General features: G+C 45.2%; 1 protein-coding gene across 1 annotated transcript in view; it reads right to left on the bottom strand.

Moving 5' to 3' along the window:
- Positions 1-1,247: 1,247 nt before the first annotated feature.
- Positions 1,248-23,496, bottom strand: part of SNX1 (sorting nexin 1) — a 672,004-nt gene continuing 649,755 nt past the window's right edge. The window contains exon 15 of the mRNA XM_086959205.1: positions 1,248-1,333. Within this exon, the coding sequence (XP_086815331.1) occupies positions 1,283-1,333 (51 nt within the window). The 3' untranslated portion in view covers positions 1,248-1,282. The remainder of the gene's footprint in view (positions 1,334-23,496) is intronic.

Below are 23,496 nucleotides of genomic sequence, written 5' to 3'. Positions count from 1 at the left end.
CAAGTCTCCTTTGGAGATACTGAGCTCCCTTAGCGTGCATGGCCTTATGGGCCAGAGTCAAGGCCTTAAACTCTATCCGCTTACGGATGGGCAGCCAGTGAAGCGACTGTAATAGACTGGATACTCTAGCACGTCTAAGGAGGCCAAAGATAGCCCGTGCGGCCGCGTTCTGCACCACCTGCAAACGTTGCAGGAGATACTCCGGCAGGCCAAGATAGAGAATGTTGGAATAATCCAATCTTGAGCCCATTAATGCCTGGACCGTAGTCTTCCTGTGCTCTTCCGAGAGCAGGGGGAAGAACTTCCGGAGCATTTTGAGGAGACCAAAGCAGGTTCCCGAGAGAGCCAGAACCTGGGACTTTAATGTCAGCCCATTGTCGATCTTCACTCCCAAATTCTTAGCTATCTGAGACGAGTGTGCTGGAGGGAACATATCCGCAGGCCACCATTCATGCCATTCTGGGTCATTTATGTCACACAGCAAAAAGAAACTCAGTTGACCCGCATAAGTGGTGCCTTTAAAGAAACAATTTCCAGCTGTTTCACCTTGATTCAAATAAATCACGATTCAAACCTGCCACTAATATATCAGTCTACAAAAACAACCGGTGAGAATATACAACTATATATTATATATAACGGAAAAGGTTTTCCATAAGGTACCCAATGCACTTTCATCTGAATGTCATGTCCCTAATATTACATTATATGCTTTCAGTCCAAAAATCTAATTTTTGTGTCTACCCGATACTGGTCATTACAGTCAAGATGATATCTGGCAGTCAAATGAAATTCCTAATGAAATAACAATACATTACATTTTAATACAGCATATTTTTTGTAAATAGTTTATTAGGTAATATTTTCATGGCACTAGCAAGGGTGATAGAAGGCTCAATTTTTGGTTCCTATACTGCATTCCCAAAAATATACATTTATATTTATACATATATATATTAATAAACCCCTTCCCCCCCAATAACTCCATCACCTAATTCGGCTTCTTGGTTCACTTTTCTTTTTCTTCCTTTAAAGCAGTAAACTACTTTTCATAAGAAAATATATATATGAAGTTAAATGAAAAATATACAGTAAGAAGAATGGTTATTGGAGGGAAAGGAAGGATTCAGTTTTCTTGCATTTGCGCTTTTCCTTTTTGGCTTAAAATGTCAAGGTCCAGGCAGTGAAGAAATTGTTAACTAAGGAGTTAAAAAGGCAAGATAGGTACACAGTATAAAAAAGGCAGACGGACAAGGGAAGACTCGGCAGTCAGGAGTTCCACTTAGGAGATGACCTTTGCTTCCGGAAGGAATGCCTCCCAATACTTCACGAGCTGCAAGAAGAGGGGCAAAAAACACAATTAAATAATCGCAAGATGTTGAGGACTAACAGTAAAAGGTGAAGCAGGTACGTGCGCATGAGTTTATTCTCCCTCACAGTAAAACCTTCATGCTTGTGCACAGACATGCACCTCACCATGTGTAAAGCATATCTTTGGACCTCAAACATAACCCCCATCATCTTCCACAAAGGACATACTACATACAACATACTTCTAAACCATACGCTGAAATTAACCCCAGGAACCTGATGCAGATCAGAGTGCACAGTAGCCTCATCAAGAGTATGAAGCGCCATACCAATGCTGCAATACAAATCAGTGCATTATTTACAAAACCAATCTTATTTTGTTCAGTTTTCAAAAACAATTTAAACAATAACAAGAAGTTACTCACCTTTGGAAATGCTTATTTTGGTGTATACACCATCATCTAACAGCGTATTCCTCATCTTGGAGTATTCTCTACTCACCAGATTGGATCCAGAGATTTTATCTTAGCTACACTCTTGTGCCGCAAGAAGCTATCATGAGACTCCACGCTCAATACCACCTGAAAGTGTCAGAGCAAAGCCGCATATGTCCCACCACAGCGTGTGGACGTAAGTTTGTTGTCTTTTTCTTTGTTAATGCCGTCAGAAGCAGAGCATGAACAATTGTTGGTTACAGTGTGCTTAAGTCCTTTTTAGGTCATTCCACATAACAGGGAGGTAGGATAGCAGGGAGGAATCTTGGTTTTATAGAGTACCCAAAAGAAAGAGTTACTGAAAATAAGTAACTTGTTCTTCTGAGGGACACTATTAACGCAGATTCCTCACTTTAGACTTGATACCAAAGCCGCGCCTACCCACTATGGAGGATTTGTGGTGTTGACTAAAAAAAAAAAAAAGGTTTTCCAAACCAGAAGGCAAAGTGTCCTTCCTATTGGACGTTGCTGTCAAAGCAGTAGTGCTTCGTAGGCATATGCCAAGGTTGCAGCCTGTAAGATGTAATGGACAGGCTCTCATCATACAAACGCACATGTAGCAGCCTAAGCCCTGATGTCACAGTCTCTCAGACCTTCCGGGGCTGCATCTTAGCCTGTGCATAGCACATCTTAATGCAAAAGGCTATTACCTCAATAGCCTTAACTTTCTTTGCTCCGGAGAACCCCCCCAAAAAGCTGATCATCCATTGGTATAATCGATGTAAAAACTTAAAGCTCTTTTAGGGTCTATCTAATGGAACATATCCTCCACTTTCGATGAGTAAAGGGGAGCAGCAACTATGAATCAGCTCAAAAGGCAGGAGGAATATCAAGACCATTTCAGGTCCCTCTGTGGCTTCACAAACTGCTTGGGATAAAATATATGCCAAACCTTCAATAAATCTCAGACCGTTTCATGTCAGGGCCGGCTCTAGGCATGTGCAAGCTGTGCACCTGCACAGGGCCACCAAACCCCAGAGGCCACCACGCCAATATATATCCTTAATATATTAATCCTCTGAGGATGGATACATATTTGCGTGGTGGCCCTTGGCAGGGATTTGGCGGCCTCCGGCTCTGTTCCACTTCTAAACTCCCTGACCCCCTCCCCTATTTACTGGCCTGCGCACTCCACCCCACCCAGACCCCCTCTTCCGGGGCCCCTACCTATGCTCCTTGCCCAGGGCCACCATGAGCCTAGAGCCGGCCCTGTTCATGTTGCCCTACAAATGCTAATTTGACCCTAATTACGGGCATGAACAACAAGCTACTAGGGTACGTTAACTCTCCATTAGTAGCACTAACCTAGAAAGGTTTTTAATCTGACAGGGAATTAAGATATTAAAAGGTTCAATGATATCCCTAATCACTTTTAATTTACATCACAGCACACCCAACACCACCCTACTTAGACTTTTCTTGCACTCATACGGCAATAAACACAAAAGATCTCCGCAAAGTGACCCTTCGGGGGACCCATAGGGCATTGCAGCACCGGCTCAACGAGCAGTAAATCCTTATTTGTAAAGCGCAAACTACTCACCCTTACGGGTCTCAAGGCGCTGGGGGCCGACGTAGAAATTAAGTGAGCTATTGCCCAGAGTCGCATGGTGATGAGATCAGCTGACGCCAGAGCCGGGGATCGAACCGTGAACCCTGGGCTCTCAAGTCAGCTGCCTTGGCCGCTGCACCATACCTCTCCAGGTGCAACCGCCCTATGATGAAGCATGACATCCCTCAGAATGTGTGAGGGCAACATGAAATAGCCTTGTTGACTGCCACTCTAAAATTTGTATAACCTTGATAAAAACTTCTTTTGCTCTCCTTTCCTAACTAGGAAAAGTGACCCCAAGTGTTTGCATTTATCTTAAGCCTAGAAGCAGGGGCTCTGGAACTCCTTCCAGCTCCTAGTCCCCCCTCTTATATTTTGACAGATTTCCATTTATAGTCATAGGCACGGAATAGACCATCCTCACTGAGAGCGAGGAGGTGACGGAGGATGAACCAGGATGTTCAGAGATTTCTGAGGGATTTCTGAGGGAAGCCTGCACTACTTGAGCGTCTGCTCTAGCATCAGAGTCAAGGCAGTAATGTTTTGTGAATGTATGAAACGATTTCCAAGAGGTTGCTTTACCAATTTTTGAAATAGGAATGTTCTGCCATAAAGCAGTAGTAGCCGACTCACCCCTAATGGAGTGTGCTATATAGTTAGGTGAAAGTGTTTTGTTAGCTTTTGATAGCAGAGGAGTATACAAGAAACCGTTCAATGGAAAATGGATTGCTTGCAAGTGGCTAAACCCATACAGAATTGACCATAGTTGAAAAACAATTGGTTCAATCTGTGGATGTCCAGTGTTTTGTTCAGATAGAATTTCAAAATTCTCCACACATCTAGGGAATAAATAGTTCTTTCCGCCAGAGTAGAGGGATTTTGAAAGAATGTGAGTAATGAGATAGTCTGGTAGACATGGGTCTGAAATAACCTTAGGGAATAATTTTGGGTGAGTTCTCAGAACCACTTTGCTATAGTGAAAATCAGTGTATAGTTCTGGACAGCATAGAGCTTGGCTCGCACTAACCCTGTGTGGGCAGATGTGATCGGCACAAGGAAAACTTTCCCCAAAAAGATGTTGAGGAGATGCCATGTGCACTAAATCAATCAATCAGAACATTTGTAAAGTGCACTACTCACCCGTGAGGGTCTCAAGGCACTGTGGGGATAGGGGAGGGAGAGGGTGCTGCTACTATTAGCCAGGTCTTTAGTAGTCTCCTGAAGGTTAGTAGATCCTGGGTCTGTCGTAGGAGGATGGGGAGGGCGTTCCAGGTCTTGGTGCCGAGGTGGGAGAACGATCTGCCGCTGGTGGTCGCTTTTCGGAGGCAGGGGACGGTGGCGAGGGAGAGTTCGGCGGAGCGGAGCTGCCGGTTCGGGGTGTAGAAGGTGAGTCGTGTGTTGAGGTATGCCGGTCCAGTGTTGTGGAGTGCCTTGTGTGCATGGGTGAGAAGCTTGAAGGTGATCCTCTTGTTGACAGGGAGCCAGTGCAGGTCTCTCAGATGGGGTGTGATGTGGTTGTGGCGAGGGATGGCAAGGATCAGGCGTGCAGAGGCGTTCTGTAAGCTTTCACACAAGAACAAACCATACAAGAGGTTTTAAAAACACTGTAGTATTTATTACGCAACACTAGGAGTTAACTTGGTATATCTCCTAACCAGAGATATCAAATACACATAGGAAATACTTCAATAACCGGTAAGAAGCATAGAAAACAATGTGGGGCCCTATTGGGGGGGAGAAGGGAGCGGAGGGTCGAGGGGCAAACCAAAATTGGTATAAGAGGTAAGTACCAAAACAAGACTAATAACCAAGGATGGAGGAGCCCAGGGGAAGCACGGAAACCACCAAAGGTGGGTAGCTGGGATCCCCCAAGGCGCCCGGGTCCAGAGTAGTTACACTGGATCAACTGTCCATAGAATAACACAGGGTAAGTTGCGGTTGGTATTTTCTTGTTTCAGGACCCTTCCCATAGTACTCTGAAGACACTAATTGGATCAAGAAAGGTTGGAGAGCCACCCCACCAGTGCATACCTACGATACCAGGATACCTACACTAGGCAACCCAGGTGAGAAGTAGTGTAGGAACCGCTCTTAAAAGCCTAAGGAGGATCTTGGAAGACCGGCGGCTGCAGCGACTCGAGAACCATGACTGTGGTGGAACCCAAACGTGGATTGTGGAAGAGAAGTACCTGAAAGCAAAGGGGACAGAGTCCAAACCACCCGGAGGTGTACAGGAGGCGAGGGGAGCACAATGCCACCCCTTTTCAAAGGTACTTGCTAGCATGACGGTCTTGATGAAGCAGCTGTGTAGCCCAGACAATGCAGGAGCACAGGAGCCATCCACCAGCTGTACCATGACGGATGAAGAATGCAGGAAGGTCCGTGGCCGGCAGGACCAACAACAAGGTTTTGCAACTGCACCAGTTGGGGCAAAGGAAAAGATGCTTGGTGGCCGACCATCAAGGTCTGTGGGAGTTAACCAGTAAGGGTAAGTCAGGGCCGGCCCTCAGCATGCAGGTGAGCCAGAAGATCGTTGGAGCACCCTTGAGAACCCTCTGGCAGCAGTCACAGAATCGGATGGTCGCCTCAGCAGCACACAGAAGATGGAGGACTACTGTGCACAGGATGCAGACAGGATGGCGTTCTGGGAGATGTATGAGGCTGGAGCTTCTTGGAGCTTGAAGAACTTTGGTGAGGAGAGTCAACAAGCTTGCCAACTACAAGAAAAGGTGCACTGGGATGCAGTTCAAGTCAGCTGGAAGGGGAGTGCAGTCTTCTAAGTTGCTGGGAAGACTGACCAGGCCTCTGGACAGCCAGCAAACCACCAGCTGTGTTGCAGAGCCAGGAGTAGCCCCTGGGACTGGGACAGCAGGATCAGAAAATCGGTAGTCGACATTGAGGTGCCTGCGTATGCAGGGAAGTGACTCCACTTCCTACCAAGCAGTCTTTTGTCTTGGCTCGATCAAGCAACAGAGTACCAATTTCCAACAGTAGATGTTTTTTTAGATGATTTGGCAGTCAGTTCTTGAAGACGGGGTCTGACGAATAAGGACTTACCCTAAGGGGAGCCCGTAAGTAATCCTAATAGGGAAGGATGTCTTCTGCGGTGACCTATCTAGCAAGGAAGGTCAGGGACACTACTCTGCTGGCCCAGCCAGTCAGATGCTCCCAGTGGGCAAGATTCAAGATGGCAGAATCAAATGGCCAAGTGAAGGAGCTCTGGGCACCTCTGTAGGGAGGAACTGTCAGGGGGTGTACACTCCCCTGTCCTTTTTGTAGTTCGCGCCGGAGCGGGAGCCAAGGGATACTGAACGGAGCTAAATTGGTTAATGCAAGGAGGGCACCAAATGTGCCCTTCAATGTAGTCTGGTGGTGCTTGGAAGCACTCCCACGCTACCTAATTCTAAAGGTGAGGCCACACCTCTCCTTTGCAAGAAATCCTTTGATCAGTGTCCCCTGCCCAAGTTAGGCTCATCAGCAGGAGGGCAGAACAGTATCTGAGGCCGGTAGAAGCGTGGGCTGGCAGGTACACCCTGTAAGCCTACACAGGTAGGTATGGCGCGGGTCCTCTAAGGAGCCCTTTAGTACATGGTATCATACAACAAACACTGGAATCGGTGTAGCTGTATGATTACAACATACTTGATAAAAAAACATGACCAGGTTTGGGGTAGCCATTATGTAGCTGGGCGTCTCGCCTTGGCAGTACCTTAAAATGGCTGCCCAGCACTTACAACGCTAAGAGAATGGAGTCTGGGGATTTTAGGGGTATCTCTGCTCGTACAGGGGTACCCCCACACTTAGAACTGTGTACCCTGCCCTTGGACTGAAGGGCCTACCGTAGGGGTGACTTATGGGTTTAAAGTGCAGTGAAAGGTATACAAGGAAAACCATATATCTAAATTAAAAAGGTGCATGCACCATTTCACGCAGACTGCGATATCAGCTTTCCAGACAGTTTGCATAGACTCCCATGGGTGGGTCAGCCGATGGGAGACCCCTGGTGACCAACGCTATGGGTACCTCAGTACCATATACTAGGGACTTACAGTGATACCCCAGTATGCCCACTGTGGAGTGCACAAAGCACTTACCATCAAATTTAGAGGAGCGAGCACTGCCACTGGGGTCCTGGTTAGTACGATCCCAGTGAACTACAGACAAAACACACTGACACCAGGCAAAAAGTGGGGTTATCTAAGCCAGAAAGATCCTACTTTCCTATAAGCACCACCATTTGAGGAAAAGCTTAGCATGAGGGGACAGTTGTATCAGTCTTCTCAACTGCCTGCCAGTTGGACCCACTGGTCAACTAGACATTCCTGCAGAGGGTGCCTGTGGAGACCGGCATTAAGAGTGAGAAAGATGCAGGAGGCTATTGAGCCGAGAAGCAAGTATACTGTTCTCACCACTGGATGAGAGGCTTTCATGAGAACCTGACAATTCCTAAGAATCTATAACCGTCTCTCTTCCGAAGGACACACTCTTGTCTGTATTGTGTCGATGGAGGCACCCAGAATGTGTAGAATTTGGACCGGGAGAGGTGGTGTATTGTTGTGGTTGTCTTGAAGGCCCAACCTTTGGAGTAGATTGGAAGTCAAGTTGTATGTATCTCCACGCTACCAAGAGAGGGTACAGGATAGTCACAGATCAGTCCCGGAATAATTCACTCTTCAGGAGTTTCCTGAAGTGAAAAAGACTGAGGCATTTGCGCAAGGCCTCCTGCAAGGTGTTCCAATATTTTGTAGGCGACAGTTTTGCCGCCTGTTCGTATTTTCCTGTTGCAGGGGACCACTAACAGCCCTTAACTTTCAGATCCAAGTAGATGGTTCCGGCAGTACACTTTAAACTTGTCCCCCAGGTAGCTAGGACTCGTACCATAGAGTGCTTTATGGGCGAGGCAGCAAAGCTTGAATTTAATCCACTGGCGGATGGGAAGCCAGTGGAGTGTTTTTAGCAACGGTCCCGGGGAGGTGCGAGCTGGCCTTTTGAGAGCCAGACGTGCGGCAACATTCTGTACAATCTGTAATCTGCTCAGAAGGGATTCATTAGCAGGTGCCAGTAGAGCATTACAATAGCCCAGACGACCAATGATCAAAGCCTGAATCGAAGTTCTACAAGCAGAAAGAGGCAGCCACTCGAACACTGTGCGTAGAAGGCTCAGGTATGGTAGCAGGACCCCGCGTTAGTCATGATTTGACCCCTCATCGATAACCATGCATCCAAACGTACCCCTAGATTTTTCGCCACAGCAGAAGGAGAAGGAGAGGGGGGGCGGGAGGGGGCGCGGCACCCAACACAACAGGCCACCACTTAGAGAACCAGGATGCTTGAGCCGAGCCAAACAGCAGGATTTCGGTCTTGGCCGCATTCAGTTGGAGAAAGTATTCTGTCATTCAGGCTGATATGGCTAGCATGCCCTTTGCAAAACGCTGATTAACTAACTCTGTCCTTATCAAAGGACAGGAGTAGTTGCGTATCATTAGCATAGGAGAATGGTGTAAAACCAAACCGTACTCCCTAATGATCTTGGCCAGGAGGGCCACATAGATATTAAACAAGGTCGTCCACCGGCTGCCGGATGTGAAGTGAAGAGGAATCGCCCCGAGCACCGCCCGTACCCTGACGGCACCCTTCGGTGTAATCACCGCTCGGGCTGATATTGCAGCTGAACGCGGATGCGTAGTGTGAGCTGCTAACCGCCTGAGCCCCCTGGTGTGTAGAAGACGGAAAATTGTTTAACCGCTTCAAACTGCAAACGCGACTTAACAGGCAGACCTCGATTCTCGGTCCGAACCTGTCTCCCTGTCCCGCTATTCGCCCATCAGAACCTAGATTTAGGAAATCAGGAAGATGCCGAAAGCTTGCCTCTAAGTGGAAAAGACTTGCCATCATTCTCCAGCAGTACGCTATACGCGGGGGTGGATTTGAATGCAAGAGTGCCTGGATATCAGAAGTATTTTCTCTACTGTTGAGTACAACCCCTCCCTCCTTTTCCTTGCCCTGACGAAGGTGCGGCCTATCTTTTGGCCTGGCACCGAAACGCGCGTCGGCGTTGAAACCACCTACCCTGAACCTACTATCATCTATCCCCGGCCTATGGCTGAGAGGAATGTTCAGGATGTTCTCAGAGCAATTTGTTTTAAATCTTATCTGAGTTGAATGCATGAATGCATGAATGAATCTTGTATGAGTATGACTGTTTATGATGTATGAAATTGTTGAAGTTTGAATGCTGGAAGGTTGACGGGTTGTATATATATATTTTTTTATCCTGTAATTGTGAAATTTTCTAAAAAATGATTATGTATACATGTGTTATAAAAAAGATGAAGAAAATAATAATAAAAATGATATATTTTCTATAAAATTGCTTTTGTTTAAATCTAATCTGGCCCTGACTATTTGGTGAGCGCTGAAATGGATGATTACTGAAAAAAATTGGACTCTATAAGAGCCTATCCTTGATCAAATACGGGGCAGATCTATCTTTTCCTTTATGTATATTAAACAAGGTAGACTCAAACAAGAGCCCTGGTGCATCCCCTTAGTAAGCTTCAGGGTTTCGGAGTGGAAGGGACCCAGATTGATAGTCTGGGTGCGCTGATCTAGAAAGCTAACTAGACAATTAAGTGCCTGTCCCTGCAAACTGGTCTCTTTCATTTGGACAATCAATTTCTGATGAGACAGTATCGAAGGCTGCTGTCAGATCCAATAAGACCAGCAGCACTGCTTTGTTATTATCTAAAGCTATTTTAATATGGTCAGTAACCCCAAAGAGGGTAGTCTCTGTAGAGTGATTGGGTCTAAACCCAGACTGGGAAGGATCAAGGATGCCTTGGGATTCCAGGTAACCCATTAGCTGAGTGTTAACATAGCCCTCCGCCATTTTACTCATAAGCGGTAGAAGTGAAATGGGGCGATAATTGGAGAGCACTTCTGCAGGTAACAGAGCTTTCTTCTTAATTGGTAGCACTTGAGCGGCCTCACAATCAAGTGGCATGGCTCCTTCATGTAAAGAAGTGTTAAGAATATCACAAATGGTGGGGACCAGGAGAGGTGCAAGGAGAGTGAATTTTATGCACCAGCATCATATCAAGGGAAGATCCAGATTTCGCTACTCTAAGCATGGCTTCCGCCTGAGAGACCTGAATAGCATTGAAATTCCTTCATCAGAACTTCTTAGAGATGAGGGTTTTGAATTAGAAGGATCCAGGTGACAAGAGTTTTGAGGGAATTGATTGTAAGTTAAATTAACTGTATTGTCAAAATACACAGCTATACTGTCACTTAATCCCTTAGAGGGGAGAATCTAGTGGGAGCAAGCTGTAGGATTGGTGAAAGAGTTGAGAATTTTATAGAGTTCCCTAGTTGAATTTCCTGCCTGGTTTAGTTTTAGTATAACATGATCTTTTCGTGCCTTTTTTTAAGTTCTTATGGTAAGCGGTGAGGGCAGATTTACAGGTAAGCTTCTCAGTTTCCGAATGGGATTTGCACCAGATTTTCTCCAGGTGTTTCCATATAGATTTTTCACTGCATAACTCAGCAGTATACCAATCTGCACTTTTTTTAGAGTGTTAATTTGTTGATATTTCACGGGAGCCAGAGTATCTATCATGGAAGTGATGGCTTCATTAAAAACCCTAAGCTTCTTAGTACTGTCCATATGTTTAGTAAAAACAGGAAGAACACATTTTTTGTTAAAAGAGTCATACGTGACTTTATGCCATTGCCTTTGGAGACTGTTTTGGGGCAGGCGGCAGTTTGGTTTCTAAGGCAGCTATTAATCCGAAATGCAATCAGAGAGTGATCGGATTACATCACTGGGAAAGAGGGGTCAGAAAATATGAAGGGTGAGTTTGAGTATGATGTCCAGGGTATGACCTGCCGAAAATGTAAGGCCAGTATTGATCTTCGCCAAGCCCAGGTAGCCATATCGGCCAAGAGATTAGCAGCCTCTGTGTTATCGCTATCTTTGCTATGAATATTAAAGTCTCCTAGTAGCAATAAGTGTTTGGAGGTAATAGTGTGAGAGGCAATTTTCTCCATCATTTTTAAATTACAGTCTTTGAGTGGCCCTTGGGGGCAATGAATAAGAGCGCCCTTTAGACTGTCCTGGGGTGTTAGATCGATTTTGAATATACACATTTCTATTGTATTGTCCGAAGCGGAGTCAATGACAGACTTTCAGTGCATCTTTGTATATTATTGAAACACCACCTTCCACTTTCTCTTCTCTGTCAAGTCTCAGAAACCGGTAATCCTCAGGAAGGGCAAGGGCAATATCAGGCAGTGAGGTGGATTTAAGCCAGGTCTCCGTTTGGAAGCCTAAATCTGGGGAGTCCGAACTCGCCAGATCCCACAGTTTCATGGCATGTTTCGGTAGAGAGCGCATGTTTGCTAAAAACCCCTTCCAAGAACATGACTGGTTATAAATGTCTAATCTATTGCAGCTAGTATTGCTGCCCCGTGTGTCAGGGGAGATGCAGATATCATCACAGCTGTGAAAGTGGCAGTACAAACAGGCAAAGGGACATGCAAAACTAGCAAATCGAGAGGCTAGTGGGCATGGTGTCAAATAGTTTTTCACCTGAAAAAGTTGTGAGGCCGTATAGGAGTGCCTAGAAGCACCATCTGAGGACAAACGAGCAGGGGTCCTGGCGACGTCCTGAAGTAACAAAGCTGAGCATCTTGAGGGGTGGATGCTTTTATCAGCCAATCGTCTAAGTATGGGTAGACAAATATTTTTTGTCTCCAGAGGTGGGCAGCAGCTACTGCCATGCACTTGGAGAACATCCTGTTTGATGTCTTCAGGCGAAATGGAAGTACTTGGTACTGATAATGGCCTCGCCGAATTTTAGGAGCGACCTCAAACAAATGCTTTTGAAGCTGGCTTCTGGTTAAAAACTGAGAGATGGTGCACTCTACTGGAGATAGTAACAGAAGAGAGGGAACAGAAAGTTAATGGCTTAGTGCCTATTGTCTGTATACCCCGCCCCCCGATACTAAAGAGGGAAATGAACCCTCCAAGGACAATACTGGCGCTGGTAGCTTAAGATTGTTTTAGTTGGGCATTTCCAGGCCAAGCGCTGTACAAATCTCCATTTATATATTGTATGCGCATCATCTTGCTGCAGAAGAGGGAAACATTCTGAATCTGAAATTTATCGAGTATCGTCTGCTGAGACTCTGGAGTAGGAACCATAAGATGGAGCCAAGAATGTCTTTGAAGGTTATGCCTGTGCCGGGAACAAGGAAAAATCAGGTGCTGCATTGATGATCTTATTACGCAACATGAAGCCTGTATTATTTGTAGGAAGACTTCCTCTGGGACGACATTCGCCAACTTCTCAATAGATTACCCGAGCTCTGTCTCATAACTGTCATGGAGGAGCGCTATACTGGTATCTTACATGGTGGTTGCGGCTGTGGTTGATGGTCAATACGATCCGCGAAACCAACATTTTGGAGCGGAGGACAAGAGAATCCCGCTCAGGAGAAGCAGATATAGCAGAGGTCGGAATGTAATAATTCCTGTGCAGGTTTAAGAGGACCAGAACTAAAAGATGTAGTGGTCACGAAGCTGACCACGGTATGCTGAGCGTTGCAGCACCTCTTCCCAGAACTGTCTGGAAGGAGAAGTGCCTCAAAATATTACTGAAGCCAAAGACAACGGGACTGACATCTGTAATGCTGTCCACCTAAGAAAAGTGAGAGTTGGCGTATATCTCCCTATAGAAATGGAAGTGTATCATGATCGACATCTACATCAAGTTTGTGATCTGGCTTTGATTAAAACATATGACTTCGGAGGTGAAAATGCTTGTAGGATGCGATGGCGCAAACAATGGTACTTTTTTGGAGTTGGGGGGGGAAAGCAGTATTGGTGCCAGAGTGGCGCTGAAAACAGATAGTAGAGGCGTTGCAGGTGGAGGAACCGAGTTTTTAATTCCCTTGACATCAGCTCTTGTTGGTACCTAGATGGTGACATGCTCTTCGACGTTGACCTCCTGTAACAATGCCTCGACGTTATGCCTCAATGTCACCCGTCTTGAATCTTCATAAATTGGAGTGCTTACGGACACAGTAACGGATAACTTTTTTAAAGTCTACTACATAAGGACATTTTTTTTAAAGATAAATAGAGGTTATTTTCTATCCTGCCAATGCTCTTCTGACTCTGGGGAGCACATGAAAGAGTGCAGCACCTGTGCAAAGCAGAGCACCTGAGCGGAGTTTGGAGTGGAACAGAGAAGCTGTGAACTTCATCCAAGCACTAGAAAGTAAATTGCTACATCCCCAGAGCCAGAAGGAAAAGGAGAGGAGGTCAGTGCCAGCGGTTCGAGCTTCTGAGCAGCATGCTGCTTATTGCAGGATCACCTACACCTAAATCTGGGCTTTGGCAGCAGGTTCCCTTGGTGTTTCACACCCTCTGCATTCTATAGGACCTAAGTGAGGTAAGGGGGTCGAGATGGGAGAGTGGGTGCCATGCAATGGAGTGCAGTATTTGCGGCCTCTTGCCAACCCGGGAAGTGTGTGCCTATGTGACAATGTAACTGGGTCGCTATATACCCCACCCGAGTGCAGTTTGACCAGTAAGCTGCCTTACTCATTGCAAACGCTGGCCAAAGTCGTACCAAGACTGGTTGGGTTGGTACAGTCAGCTAAGTTGGTTCAGTATCAGTTAGTCTCCCATCTGCCTTTAGCATACAGGAAGTCCAAAATAAGAATGCTGATTCTCAGAGGTTAACTGCATAGAGAATCATGATTTTATTAAAGGCAAGGAGACCAACATTATGCTTTACCTATTATTTACCACTTCTGAGCAGCACTTAAAAGCTTCTAATAGAACAACATGAAGTCATAGAACAATAGAGCATTCTCTGAATATGCAAATCCCCAGAGCTCTAATCTCATCCTCTTTTGTTTCTCTTCATCCTTCGATAACATTTTTTTACAACTCTTTTCTCGGACTTAATTCACTGAGACTAACATTTACCAAAAATACATTTTAAAACAATTTTCTACACAACATCATGTAAATATAAATGTACTTTAATACTCCTAAATATACTTTAAAACACTATTTCTTTACTCATACTATCTTCTTTTCTCACCTCGGCCACCTCATAATGCTAGTCTCCTTGTCTTTAATAAAATAATGATTCTCTATACAGTTAACATCTGAGAATTGGCATTTTATGTCAAGGCAGGAGGCTAGCATAATGCATGTTTAAAGTCTTTCAAAAATTGTTTCACTACCTGCTCAACTGGTCTGAATATAGAAATACCAGAATACTGTCATTCGAGCAATCTGCTGCTTTCAAAATGTCACACAAATTTCCCACTGTATGAAACACTTTTGATGCTATTGCTCCACGAGTTGAATGCACCTTGAATTTATCTAAATTTACACCTGATTCACACATTGCGTTCTTTACCCATCTTGCTATTGTTTCAGTAGATACCGCTCCATGAGGCTCTACATAAGATCAACAACTGATGAACTCCTGCACTTCTGAACTCGCTCACTCTGGCTTCATACTCTCTAATGCATCTCTGCACACACAATTCGGGATGATCACTAAACCTAGGATAAAAAAATTATGTCTCATTGTTTTAGTTCTCTTCCTTATTTCAAATAACACCCCTTCTGGTTGCTACAACCTATCCGTAATCTCCAGAGCTTTTACATCGGAAACTCTTTTAAATAAAATCATACATAGTAAAGTAGCCAACTGTCATGCTAAATGTTAAATTGTCAAAAACGTGTTACCTTGTCATCCTTCAAACAACTTGAAAATCATATTGACATCCCAAACAGTACTATGCCCAGTACTCCGCGTTTTTTTTTTAACTAATACCTTTCTCTAATCTGCATACCAATTGTCACTTACCTATCCATCAACTCAAGAATTACCAGTCCCTATCGCTGAACTATAACAACTGGCTGTTCTGTATCTCAAACCCTTCTTATACAAATCTGCCAAGAAATTTGCAATCATAATCTCAGCAACCTCAACGGGATCAAGATCCTTTTCCATGCACCAGTGTAACCAAACTTTCCATACACTTGTACATCTCTCTCTTGTCCCTGGAGCCCATAACTCGTATAATAACTCTGAAGCTTCCCCTGATAACTGTGTGAATCTATTTGATCTACTGAAATGCTCCAAACTAGAAGGTTGAGCACTCCTGATACCACTAGAGGATGTTCTTTTCCGTCCACATCTCTCAAAAACCCTTTTTCGGCATCTATCAATATTGGTGGACTTTCACTATTTTCCCACAGATTCCAGTTTAAGTACCAAGAATAAGGTGTACGCAAGCAAGGAGTCTTTAAAACTAAACTATTAATACATATTGCAACTAGCTCCGTACATGCCACGATGGAAAAAATGTCTTACTTATATGTAACTCTTAGTCTCTAGTATTGGTATCCTTCATAGATTCACATGCTTGAATCATTTCCCCATCGCTGAGGTGGGAGTCCCTTGATACATTCCAGTGCACTAGCAGTAATTAATATATCTTACAATGACATTAAGAAATTGAATTTAACAGCTTAATCATTTTTTAAAGAGAACCAAAATCCAGCCAATCAAGCGACATCACCCTTAGAACACTCCCAACAGAGGCATCTTCTCTCAGATTTTAAAGCACTAGTGGGAATCCTCACCACATGCCAAGAAGGAGAGCCTGAAAGGGGAGGAGGGTGTTTCCCAAGTTAATCTATGAAAGATACAGATACTGGAGAACGAGTTCCAGGATGTAGGAAGCTGGCTCTGCATCTACTAAATCAATAAAGTATAGTGTGCACAGACTCCAGTGGATCCACAGAGGTTTTACAGAGGCTAAAGTAGACAATACTAATGCTCTCTTTTGTGGCTGTGTGGGCGAGCAGTTACACTTAACAGACGGCTGGGTTAAGCCAGTCAGTCAAAATACTTTATTGCGATAACTTAATATCATACAAAGACAATGGCAAATATATACATAAAATCACAAACAACAAGTACAATAAATAAAAACAGTTAAAAAATATTTTAGGGTTAACATGTTAAAAAACCATCATACACCATGTTACATTTTGTAACTAAAAAATTGATACAAAGTGCAAAGTGCTAAAGTGCAAGGTGCTAAAGTGCATAAAAGGCTTAAAAAATTCCTAAGTGTGTCCCCATCTGGGTATTAGAAAAGGGTAACTACTAGCCCTGTTACAATGTATTCTAGGATTCTTGACCGATGATCACCAGCAGCCAGACTAATTAGAGTGCAGGTCTGTACTACATAAGGAGGTAGGCACATTTTTAAGTCTGATGTTCCTGCTTCTTATAGCTCTCACCAGGAAACTAGCCACATGAAACATAATCCTGGGAGTTTGTAACATTTGCAAATAAATAAGAGCAGGTCTGACTAGAATAAATCCTGCTTCCTTGAGTATAGGTACAAGAAACAACTTCCGAGCTTCATTGTAATAACTACAGAACATTAAAAAATGCATAGTACTTTGCTCAGAGAAATGATCGCAAGAACAGGGCGGTGCCTTTTCAGGGGTACTCCAAACGGGGTAAAAACCCAAGTTAAAATGTATCAAATTAAATCGAAAACGAGTTAAAATAAACCTGTGGTAGGGATGAGTCACCACATTGAGGTAACTGTCAGGACCATTAGGTATAGCTAACAATAAACTGGCCCTGACACAGAGTTTCTTCAACTCAGTTTCTTCCCTCTCCAGGGATAGGAGCTCCTTCATAGCCACCTTGGTGTAAACAATGTCTTTGGATGTTATAGAATCAGTGACAGAGTATAGTTCAGGCCTCCCCAACCTCGAAAAACTATCCTTGATATACATCAACCACCTAATCCTATGTACATTATCTAGGGTCATACAGTCCCTCATTATGGTATGATTTAGAGGAATTTCTGTATTAAGCCACATCCTAAGCCAGGCGATTAAGGGTGCAATTTTAATCAAATCTGAGATGTAGCCTTCCCCTAGTTCCATGTGAACGGTATAGGACGGGGTTGACTGTGGGACGCCCAAAACAGATCTAAAAAATTTGTTTTCCATTGTCTGTATGGGATCGACTCCCCTATGACCCCACAATGAGCCACCATATGATGCAACTGAAATGCATTTCGCTTTGTATATTTTACTGACAGCTGCAATTGGCCTACCCCCCAGTTTTTTTAGAGAACCCATGGAGGGCAGCGGATGTTCTGGCCAGCATGGCTGCTCTGTTTTTTACATGGGGACCCCAGCTACCTTTCTCATCAAAGGTGATCCCCAAGTAGGGAAAAGAGGAGACGCGTACAAGCTTTTCCTGCCCACAGAAAAAGGTTTTATGGAAAGATTTCCTTGAGGCCAGGCCCATGAGCATAACCTGAGATTGTTCGCATTTATTTTCAGGTCAAGGGAACCCATAAAGGATTCAAAGGCATCCAGGAGTCGTTGAAGCCCCACCCCAGTTCGAGCAAGAAGAACCGCATCATCCGCGTAAAGGAGAACTGGTATACCCTGTTCCCCTACACGTGGGATGTCGCTTGTGACGCCCCTGAGGGCAGGCTCGAGGGCGTTCACATATAACGTGAACAACAGTGGTGCCAGTATGCAACCCTGTCTGACTCCCCTTTCAGATGCAAAAACATCTGTACACCTTCCGTTAGTAGATACTCTAATTTTGGCAGTAAGGCCAGAATGGAGGTCAGCCAATAAATTGACTATGGATCCATCCAGGCCCATGTCGAGTAATTTTCCCCAGAGCTTAGTTCTGTTGACCATATCAAACGCAGAGGAAAGGTCCATGAACCCAAGGTACATGGACCCGTCCTTTGCCCTGGTATATTTCTTGATCAGCAGGTGGAGATTGAGGCACTGATCCAGGGTACTTCTCTTGGGTCTAAACCCATATTGCACATTACTCAAGATGTTGTTCTCTGTGGCCCATTCATCCAATTTCACTAATATGACTCTCCCTAGAATCTTAACTGAGGAGTCTATCAGTGAAATTGGCCTATAACATGCAGGGTCCTGCCTATTTCCTTTTTTAAAAACAGGAATAATTATTGATGTTTTCCATGACTTAGGGATATTGTCACGGTTTAAAGCATTGAAGACCCTGCAAAGCAGTCTTGACCTGGGTTAAGCATTTGTTGTACACACTCGGGCAAGAAATAATTAAATCCGAGACCAATTGTTAATTAAAAAATTACTTTTTGTATGTTTATTACTTAGAACCAAAGATACTTTGTTACAGTACAATGTTTTGCAATATTACAGTTTTTCAGTATGAAATGTGGATACAATGCATTTTTCCTAACAGTTCAATGTTGACCTATGGAAGGAAAACAATCATGCAATTTCACAGTTAAGTACTCGACTTACAATACCAGTCTTTGGGGTCATGATCAACACTGGGCAAAGGTCAGGTAAGGGTAGAGACAGCACCATCAGCGGCAGTGGGCTGGCCGGGGGAAGAAGTCAAAGTCCATCACTGGGGCCCAATGTTTATCAATGGAGACTGGGGGCACTCAAAAAGCTGCTGGTTGAAGGTAGGTAAAATCAGGGTTGGGGTTCAATCTCCGGGGGTTTAAACCAGCAGTGGAGGGATGCCACGTGGCAGCAGCAAACACACACCCTAAGCGGCCCAGAGGCAACCGGGTGCAGAGTGCCAATACAGCATTGGACGCCCATTACAAATCGATGCAGAACAGTGGTTTTAAACAAAGGCTGCAGAATCAGACCAGGAAGCTGGACGATGGGAATCCGTGGCTCTGGAGGTAACTTGGGGTGCTGAGGAACTCAGTTGGTTGAGCTCCCCAAGGCTTGGAGGCTGCAGGTGCAGAGGTATCTTTAGACGTCAGAAAAGTCTTGCCGGTCGAGGTTGAGGGACCTTTCGTGTTGAGGCCACAGGAGTTGTTGTGGAGTCCATGAGAGATTACTCTGGGGTGGACTCTAGTTCAGGACAGCTAGAAAACCATCTTGGGACTGGTGGGCCACTTCGACTCGGGCCGGAGGTGCAGAGGTAAGTCCGGAAGACTGGTTGTACAGTGCAGCAGGGCACTGGGGTTCTTGCTGTTGGTTTCTTTGTGGATAGGTCCTTTGTCCTCTGAAGTTCTTGGTGATTTGGGGGAAGCAGGCAGTCCTCCCAGGGTTTTGGAGGTTGCTGGGACTGCAGAATAAGTCGCTTTTTGAGGCAGGTTTCTTTTAGGACTGCAGACAGGCCGGTAGGGCTAGTGCCAAGTCAGTTGTCGTCTGGATTCTTCAAGGGTACGGCTCTTTGGTCTTCCTTCTTTAGATCTCCTGGAATCTAAACCTAAAATCTACATTTAGGGGTTTTACCAGTGCAGGAAGGTAGTACCTAATGGGCCACTTACAAAGGGTGTAGTCACCCTAAAGGTATGTCCACTCCCTTTGGGTAGGGGGCATACCTCTAAATCCTTTTGGCTGAAGTCCTCACAAACACAATGGAGGATTTTTAAAGGAGGGGGTCACTTCAGCTCAGGACACGTTAGGGGTGGTCCTGGCTAAGAGGAGATACACTTCTCCTGCTTACTTATTTTCCCACCGACCTTGACGCCAAAAGTTGGGCTTGGTCAGGGGGGGGGGGTGGGGGAGGGGGGGCAGGTAGAGGCCCTGGCTAGCATAACAAAGGGCAGGAAGCCTTTGAGGCTCAATGTCCTGGAGTGCGGATCCTTCTTGGGGGTAGATGTTAAACACATGACCCTCGAAAGCACAAGCTCTCACCTGAGGTCTGGAAGTGGCAGGCTGGTGTAGACCAGTGAGCCACACTCTAGCGGTTTGGTCGGTTTTCAGAGGGCACCTCTGAGTGCATTTATTAATTAATCCAACACTGGAATCCGTGTGGGCTCATTAATCTCAGATGTTTGGTGCTAAACATCTTGGGATTCGGAAAAGCCATCATAGAGCTGTGAAACTTGTAATGACAAGCTCCCAGCCCATGTACTCAGTATGGGTTCACTAAGTACTTCGAATGCCTAAGAATACATTTAGACACTATAAAGGCATATTTGCTCATGCAGTTATGACCTCAAGAGATACAGTGCACTCTGCCTTAGGGCTGTAAGGCCTACTGTAGGGGTGATTTACCTATGTCTCGTGCAGTGCTGGCAGCTTGTCATACAGGGATGTGTGCCACATAGACTTAACTTTTAGCGGCATCAAAACGCGCTGTCTGCAGTGCAATTGTGCATTTGTTTGAGGGGTTTCTTAGGGTGGCATAAAACATGCTGCAGCCTTTAGAGACCCTCTCTGGTCACAATGCCCTTGGTACCACTGGCACCTTTTACAAGGGGTTTATATGTGGGCCAGAGGCATGCCAGTTGTGGAAACAAAGATACAGTTTTGGGAAAGAACACAGGCACTGGGAACCTAATTAGCAGGAACCCAGTGCACATTCAGTCAACGCTGCTTTCAGAGTCAGGCAAAAAGTGGGGAGTAACCATGCCAAAAGGTATCTTTTATAGATTTACGTGCTTGAATCAGAATAGCTAGCAGTAAAAAACATAAGCCATAAAATTAGACAGATTTGACAGCGAATGGTTTCTAAAACCTACATTTTATCGTAGCAGAGCTCACCTGATTGCTGCCGAAATAACGCTGCCGAAATACCGCTTGACCCATGGGTATATCACTGCTCTGTGCTAGATCCAGACAGTAATCCTGAGTGGCAGTGTGCCTGCTCTTCCAGTTTGCAGGGCAGCATATACTTTTGATAGGCACCCCGGCAAACAAGGCCATCGTTGTAGAGACTAGTTTTGTAGAATGCACTTTAGTTTTTGTCTTATAAGATCTACCCATCTTAGAGTGACATAACTGTATGACTGTTGAAATCCATCTTTCAATAGTGGGTTTGGAAACTGGTCCTCCTTTGTTATTGTTTCAGTAGGCCACAGCAAGTTGGTCAGTAGTGCGGAGATGTTTTGTGTGATGTAAGAAGAAGTTTAAGCATCTCTTTACATCAAGAGTGTGTAGAGTTGGTTCTGCTGGTGTTTGAGGATTGGGAAAGAAACTCTTTAGCAGAACAGGTTAATTGAGATGAACATCTGTTGAAATCTTCTGAATGAATTTGGGATTAATGAAAAGAATTACTGTGAGAAGCTGGGTTAGTATATGGTTCACACTTATGTAAGTGGGCACCCTGCACTAATCCAGACAACCCTTATGGTGATTTTAGTGGTCTTAGACAACCTTAGAAAGCTCTCCAAGTGGCAGCTGTGGCGAGCAGCCTTCAAACTAATTCCAGAAGGGTGTAAAGCAGCTTGTTTTGCAGAACATAATCTAAATGGTATAGATTAAGTAAAAAAGGACCACATAGTGGTTTATCAAAATATGTATTTATTATAAGACTCTCACTAACACATACAGATATCTCCTAGCTGGAGATATATACAATGCACACAATACTTTTCAATAGAAACAGGTAAGTAGCACGAATACACAGTGGTCGCAAGAGGGAGACCAAACCATATACTAATAGTGGTATGCAAACCAACTTGGGTCAAGACTATACCCAGAAGATGTTGAAGTGCCAGGGACCCAAGGAACCACTTGAGGTAAGTAAAAAGGAACCCCAGGGAGGCTGTGTGCAGAGTGGGAACGAGACTGCGGGCTCAATACAAGTAAAAGGGTAAGTAGCAGTTGAAATTTTAAAGTAGAAGGACCCTTCCCAGTGGGCCCTGAAGAAACCCAGTGGGGGACAGAAGGTTGGAGAGCCACCCCACCCATAGATACCCTAGGAACCAGGAAACCTACACAAGGGAAGCCAGGTACGTAAGTGTGAAGTGGCGTCAGACACCACTGTGGATCTCAATAGAGGACATCAGGAAGATGCGGCTGCTGGAGAAGGTGAAAGTGTCCGGTGGAACCCAAAGATGGATTCAGGATGAGAAATAACTGCATGAATGCCCACCGATGTAGAGTTTTGCAGGAGAGCATACGGTGACATCAGAACCGCAGCTGTGCGGACCAGGCGACGCTGTAGAAGATCGGGAGCCCTGCAAGAGCTGTCCCACGTCGGATGTCGAGAGTTGAGGGGTCTGTATCTGTCGGGAGCACCAACAAGCCTTTGCAACTGCAACCAACGTGGAAAGTAAAGAATGTAGTGTCGGGACCAGCAAGGTCCAGGGGACTCACTACCTGCACGAGACTCAGGGCAGGGCCCCAGCAATCAGGAGAGCCTACTGAATTCAAAGATGACCCTCGAGAGGACCCACAGGCTGAAGGCACTAGAGTTACGAGAGGACGTTGAGCAGCTCACCACAGATGCAGGCCTACGGTGCAAGTGACGCAGTGAGGACGAAGATCTTGGTCACAGGAGATGCTTGAGGTGGAGCTACTTGGAGCCTGAAGATCTTGGAGGAAGGAAGCCAACAAGCCTTTGCAACAACAAGTTAACACAGTGCACAGGGGTTTGGTTCCTGCGGCTCAGACGAGGGATACTGGACTCAAACTTGGTGAGAGGACATGACAGGCCTTGAGGGATGTGAAGAACCACCACCTGTGTTGCTGAGCCTTTCGTAGTCCGTGGGAGCTTGGGATCAGCAGACGGGTCAGCTTCGTTACGGTGCCTGCAGATGCAGGGAAGTTATTTATTATTATTATTTAAATTCCTATATAGCGCGCAGTTACCCTTGGGCATCCCAGCGCTTTTCCAGACAACATCCGATGGTACCGCGGGACAGAATTAACGTACTAAGCGGGAAACAAAAAGGTTTTAAGACCTTTGCGGAAACGCAGTGTGCAAGACTCGGCGCGTAGTTTTAGAGGAAGCGAGTTCCACAGCTTTGCCGTGTTGAATGAAAATCTTCTCCCACCCGTACGGGCCTTTTTGACTCTAGGGACTAGCAAGAGATGTTTCAGATCAGATCGTAGCATTCTGCTTGCTTTGTATGGAATAACTAGATTTTTTAAAATGAGGGGGCCTTTCCCTGAGAGGATTTTATTGGCAGTGCAAAGTGCTTTAAAAGTCACTCTCTCCCGCACTGGGAGCCAATGCAGCGCCTTCAATGCCGATTTCGCTGATTGCGTCCTCGGGATATCCATAAGCAGCCTTGCCGCTGCATTTTGGACCTGCTGAAGGGTCTTGAAGGTGGAGTCAGGGGCGCCCAAAAAAA

Source organism: Lissotriton vulgaris, chromosome 2_2, assembly GCF_964263255.1.
Source record: "Lissotriton vulgaris chromosome 2_2, aLisVul1.2, whole genome shotgun sequence".
Classification (NCBI taxonomy): Eukaryota; Metazoa; Chordata; class Amphibia; order Caudata; family Salamandridae; genus Lissotriton; species Lissotriton vulgaris.
The sequence above is the reverse complement of the archived record's forward strand: the minus strand, read 5'-3'. Positions and strand labels throughout refer to the sequence as shown.